This window comes from Carlito syrichta, unplaced genomic scaffold (assembly GCF_000164805.1).
Source record: "Carlito syrichta isolate Samal-C Ts95f unplaced genomic scaffold, Tarsius_syrichta-2.0.1 Scaffold236168, whole genome shotgun sequence".
NCBI classification, from domain to species: Eukaryota; Metazoa; Chordata; class Mammalia; order Primates; family Tarsiidae; genus Carlito; species Carlito syrichta.
In genome coordinates, this window is record NW_007180264.1 from 1829 (window position 1) to 8066 (window position 6238).

General features: G+C 37.9%; 1 protein-coding gene across 1 annotated transcript in view; it reads right to left on the reverse strand.

Annotated features, from left to right (window-relative positions):
* Positions 1-765: 765 nt before the first annotated feature.
* HACD2 (3-hydroxyacyl-CoA dehydratase 2) overlaps positions 766-6238 on the reverse strand; it is a gene marked incomplete at its 3' end in the record, with an annotated part of 55721 nt that continues 50248 nt past the window's right edge. The window contains exon 4 of the mRNA XM_021709464.1: positions 766-854. Within this exon, the coding sequence (XP_021565139.1) occupies positions 766-854 (89 nt within the window). The remainder of the gene's footprint in view (positions 855-6238) is intronic.

A 6238-nucleotide genomic window follows, 5' to 3' on the forward strand; every position in this document is an offset into this window, starting at 1 on the left:
CAATTCCATGAACCCCAAAGAATCTGATAATGCTGGTGACAGGCCAAAAAAAAAAAAAAACCAGAAAAAGGAAAAGTAAATTTTTCTTGTGGCTATAAGTACTCTACCTCAAGGTGACATTGGCAAGAAAAACTGACTCTGAAAGAGGAAAAAAAAAATCCCATCCCCTCTCCAAAAATGAAAGTTTAGTTGCAGATTCACATCCATGGTGATGATGGCTTTGTCCCCCCAATTCTTGCTGTGAATATCCCTGGGCCTGCCAGGGCACCTACCACCCAGGGCCCCTAACAGAGCACTGGTCTGTCAGATCCCCTAGACTTAGCACATTTGGCAATTTCATTAGACCCGACAGGCTGGGCAGAAACAAGGCAGTTTCTCCTAGTTCCATAAAAATCAAATTGCTCTACGAATAAATCTGTCTCCCATTCCCGGTACAAGGATACAGATGCCTAAAGTTTAGTGTGCAGGACACAAACAAGATACCAGAAATATATAACTTGAATTGCAGACCACATCGGTACCTTTAATCTTTCATGGGAACTAAGTTTGTAAAACTTTACCATTTAATCAGTCTTCTTTTTAACAACACTGCATATTTTGTTTCCACTATTAACCCAACTCTTATAGGGAATGTGAACTTTACCTTGGCTATATTGATATGACCTGGAGTTCCATTTTTCATCATAACAAACATGTGGAAAAGAAAAGTTGACTAGTGTTTGGTAGTGCTGGTACTATTTTATTTTACTCTATATAAATACTTACCTCTTTGACGCTGTGTGTTACTGCCCATATTAGAAAAACTCTTGACATCACCTGGAAAGAAGTCAGCACAACAGAAGATGGAACAATTCCTGAAAAAGATTTTAGGATGGATAAATAAATGGACTGTACTAAGTTTTGGCATATAATAAATTTCCTAAAACATTTCGATTTAAATGTTTAGAGCCAAAACCATCTTGGGCAACTGAAATGTACTTATGTTGCTAGACAAAAGTTTTTCAATGTAGTCAATATTAAGAACTTTTTCCTCCTTCAAAACAATAATATTGTTAATGGCACTACCAAACAATGGAATCTGGGCAGCTTTCATAAGTCATTCAAAACCACTGACTGAGTACAGTATTTTTTAGACTTATCCTACAGATAGGGAAACTAAGACCACCACCTAACCTTTAGACAATAAAAGGTTCTTTACAATTCGGGTTTCAAACAAATAGGCAACAAAAGGTGGGAAATCAATCCTATTTGTGTCTAATGAATGTTGATAGCTCCTGGAGATCAGACTTGATATACTATCTAATCATTACTAGGTATTTTTTATTATCTACTTGAATATTTTGCCAATGCATAGCAAAAACAAAGATTATGTTTAAAACTTTCCTCACTTTGCTCATTACAGGCACTGGTACAATTATCCTTCCAATATCCTCAAGTTGTAACACTGAAATAATCTTTAATATTTTAGATAATCATCAAATTCTGTTAAGTTTACATTTCTTTGGCCTGTCCCAGGGGTGAGCTAACACTCCTGATTAATTATCCCCTCTTGACCACTAGCAATAATATAATTTATCTCAATACTAGCAGAAACCAACCGAGAACCTTTAGACCTGACAGAAGGTGAATCAGAACTAGTTTCAGGGTTTAACGTTGAATACGCTGCAGGGCCCTTTGCATTGTTGCTTTCTTCAACTCATCTTTTTTTTTTTTAACTTTTACTTTTTTTATTTTAAAGATATGGAGTACAATTCAGGGTTAGGTATACAAATGTTCATTATGCAGGTACCCTTGTTGATGAGATGTGCCCCCCCTTCCCCAGGAAGACTCCTACTACTGTCAATCCTGTTTCCCACCCCCCTCCTGGCAGCTTCCTGCTACTGCCAATCCTTTTCTTATAGTATTATAAGTTCAAGGTCCACTTATGAGTGAGAACATGTGATACTCAGTTCTTTGTTTTCGTGAAAGATCACTCGGTATTATAGTTTAAGTCCATCCAGGCTCTGCGAAGTTCATGATTATGTTCTTCTTTATGACTGCATAACATTCCATTGTGTATATGTACCACATTTTTTTTATACAGTTCTCTTTTGATGGGCAACACGGTTGTTTCTTGCTATTGTGAACAATGTTCTTGCTATTGTGTTCTTGCTATTGTGAACAATGTTGTGATAAACATATGTGTGCAGGTATCTTTTTTATAGAGTGATTTGAGTTCTTCTGGGTATATTCTGAACAGGGAGATTGTGGGGTGATATGGAAGGTCGAGTTTTAGAACTTTTAGGAATCGCCACACTGTTTTCCATAAAGCTATATTAGTTTACACTCCCACCAACAGTGTAGAAGTGTTCCCTTTTTGCCACATCCTCTCTAGCATCTGTTATTTTTTGAGTTATTGATGATGGCCTTCCTGACTGGAGTAGGTGGTATCTCAGTGTAGTTTTAATTTGCATTTCTTTGATGACTAGTGAGGCTGAGCATTTTTTCAATTATCTGTTGGCTGCTCCTATATCTTCTTTTGAGAAGTGTCTATTCATATCTTTTGGCCACTTTTAATGGGGCTGTTTTTTTCTTTTCAGCACATTTGAGTTCCTTGTAGATCCTAGATGTTGGGCCTTTGTCAGATGTACAGCTGGTAAATATTTTCTCCCAGTCTGTGGACTGTCTCCCTGATCTCTTGATGGTTTCTCTGGCTTTGCAGAAGCTTGTCAGTTTGATGAGGTCCCACTTGTCTATCTTATCTCTTATGGCACAGGCACTTGGGATTTTGATCAGGAGTTGGTTGCTAGTTCCAATTTCCATAAGGGTGTCTCCTGCATTTTCTAAGGTTCTTACAGTTTGAGGTTTTACGTTTAGGTCTTTGATCCATTTAGAGTTGACTTTTGTGTATGGGGACAAGTAGAGGTCTTGCTTTAATTTTCTGCATGTGATCAGCCAGTTTTCCCAGCACCATTTACTGAATAGGTTCTGCTCTCTCCAGTGGTAGGTGGTAGAGGCTTTGTCAAAGATGAGTTGGTTGAGAACTTGAGGTTTTGCTTCTGGAATCTCAGTCCTGTTCCGTTGGTCTATATGCCTGTTCTTGTACCAATACCAGGCTGTTTTGATTACTGTAGCTTTATAATAAAGTTTAAAGTCTGGGAGTATGATACTTTCCGCTTGGTTTTTTTTTTTTTGCGCTGAGGATTGTTTTGGCTATTCGTGGTCGCTTACGTTTCCATATGAATCCCTGTATTGTTGTTTCCAGAAAGCTGCTGGTAATTTAATGGGTATTGCATTAAATCTGGAGATTGCTTCAACTCATCTTAAATCCAGCAATAAGCCATTATGTGTAAACATTTTCTCTTTGTAACTTTTTCTGGCAAGGAACTGCTATGAAAATAAAAATTGGAAGCATAATTGTGTATATTCAATTCAGCAACTTCCTTCTACTTCTTTCTGGCCTTACTGCTGCGGGCAACTAGACTTCCCACCTTTCTGTACCTCTCAAGTTGCACACATGCCCTGCCACAATTGCCAGCACTCTCTCGTTATGGTCGCAGATCCTTTTTCCACTTTAAAACTAACCTCGTAGCTTGAGCCCAGGAGTTCGAGACCAGCCTGGGCAACATAGCAAGACTTCATCTCTACAAAAAATAAAAAAATTGCTGGGCATAGTGGCAAGTACCTGTAGTCCCAGTTACTCAGGAGGCTGAGGCTGTGATGAGCTGTGGTCATGCCACTGCACTCAAGCCTGGGTGGACAGAGTGAGACTCCCAACTTATAAAATAAAATATAAAATAAAAATAAATCAAACTAACCTCAGTTTCAACAGTCACTAGCCCAGATCAATTTTTATTCTTCCAAGTCCTCTAAAATACTTTCAGAATTCTGAACATTCATATGGTTGGACAAACTACAACTTGTCAAAAGCTTACATACAAATCAGGTAAATCTACAGTTGTTTCTACAGGTTTGGCTATGAGAGGAAATCACTATGTATCTCATTAAGAAAAAAAAGATGCTATATTCTGTTAGAATGGGTTCCATAAAAGAAAATGTGAACTTTGAAGGGGAATGGTTTGCCTCCCAAAAGCAAGTAACATGAATATGTCAAGCACAATGCTTGGCATTTAGAGGTATCAAATAAATCTTTGAAGAATCAATGAAAGAATGAAAGAAAAATATAAATTTATGGACATATAGATCAATGGAATAGACTGAGAGTCCAGAAATGAAATCTCAGATTTATGGTCAAATGATTTTCAACAAGAGTGCCAAGACAATTCAGTGGAAAAATAATTGTCTTTTCAACGAACGATGCCAGGACAATTGAATAGCCACATACAAAAGAATGAAGTTAGATGACTTCCTGACACCATATATGAAAATTAGTTTAAAATGGATCAAAGAACTAAACATAAGAGCTAAAACTATACAACTCTTAGGAAAAAACAAGGGTGAATCTTGTGACCCTGAACCAGGCAATGGCTTATTAGATATGACACCAGGAAAAATAAATTTGACTTCATCAAATTTAAAAACATTTGAGTTCCAAAGGATACCAACAAGAAACTGAGAAGAAAACCCACAGATAAGAGAATATATTTGCAAATCATATATGATACGGGACTATATCCAAAATAAAGGCCTTGTACAACTCAACAATAAAAAGACAAATCAATTAAAAAATGGGCTAAGAATTTAAATAGGCATTTCTTCTATGGCCAATAAACACACCAAAAGATGCTTTTAACGTTATCAATCATCAGGGAATTATAAATCAAAACCAAAATGAGATAGACTCCACATCCACTAGGATGGCTTTAATTAAAAAGACAGATTAATAACAGTGTTGACAAGGATGTAGAAAAATTGTATCCCACCTCATAGGATTGCAAAATGTACAGTTATACTGGAAAACAGTTCGGCAGTGGTTCAAGAGTTTGAATGACCTAGCAGTGTGAGTGTGTGTGTGTGTGTGTGTGTGTGTATCTCCATAAGAAATGAAAGGACATGTCTATATAAAAATTTGTAGCCAGGCTTGGTGGCTCAGCCTGTAATCCCGCACCTTGGGAGGCTGAGATGAGTGGACTGCCTGAGCCCACGGGTTCGAGACCTGCCTGGGCACTTGGCAAGACCTCATCTCTACATAAATCAAAAATTAGCCGGGCGTGGTAGCGCGCGCCTGTAGTTCCAGCTACTCGGAAGGCTGAGGCGGAAGGATCGCCGGAGCCCAGCAGGTCGAGGCTGCGGTGGCCGGGAGCGGTCACTGCACTCCAGTCTGGCCAACAGAGTGAGACTCCAACATAAAAAAAAAAAAAAATTTTTACATGTATGTTTACAGCAGTATTCACATTAGCCAAAAAGTGGAAAAATCAAAGTATCTATCAATAAAATAACAGACAAATAAAATGTGGTATATCTGTAAAGTGGAAGAGTAGAATAAAAAGAATAGAATAGAAAAGAATAAAAAGTCACAAATTCTTAAATTCAATTAAAAACTGAAGTACAGATGCATGATACAATATTGATAAACCTTGAACATGCTGAGTAAAAGAAGCCAGCAATAAAAGAATTCTTGTATGATTCAATTTATAGAAAACGTCCAGTATAAGTAAATCTATAGACAGAAAGTAGATTAGTGGTTACCTGGGGCTGAGAGGTCTGGAGAAAATGGCAAGTGACCGCTGATAGGTATGGAATTTCTTTATGGGGTTATGAAAATGGTCTAAAATTTATTGGGGTAAAGGTTGTACAACTCTAAGTGTGTGAATTATATGGCATGTGAATTATATATGAATAAAGCTGTTATTTAAAAGAAAATGTATGAGTGAAATATAAAACCTAGTTATATAATTATGCAATACAGCTAAAGAAGATAATTAATGAGTCAAACATTTAGTGACTTAGCCAGATCACACTTCAAATAAGAAGTTAAAAACAAAATAAGGAACTGAGAATTTAAAAATTTCTTAAGGCCAGGCTCAGTGGCTCAGCCTACAATCCCAGCACTTTGGGAGACTGAGGCAAGAGGGTGGCCTAAGCCTGCGGGTTTGAGACCAGCCTGGGCAACTTATTGAGACCTCATCTCTATAATAAAAATCAAAAATTAGCCAGGCGTGGTAGTATGCACCTGTAGTTCCAGCTACTTGGAAGGCTGAGGAGGAAGGATCACCAGAGCTCAGCAGGTCAACGCTGGGGTGGCCGTGAGCATGCCACCGCACTCCAGCCTGGATGACAGAGTGAGACTCCAACTCAA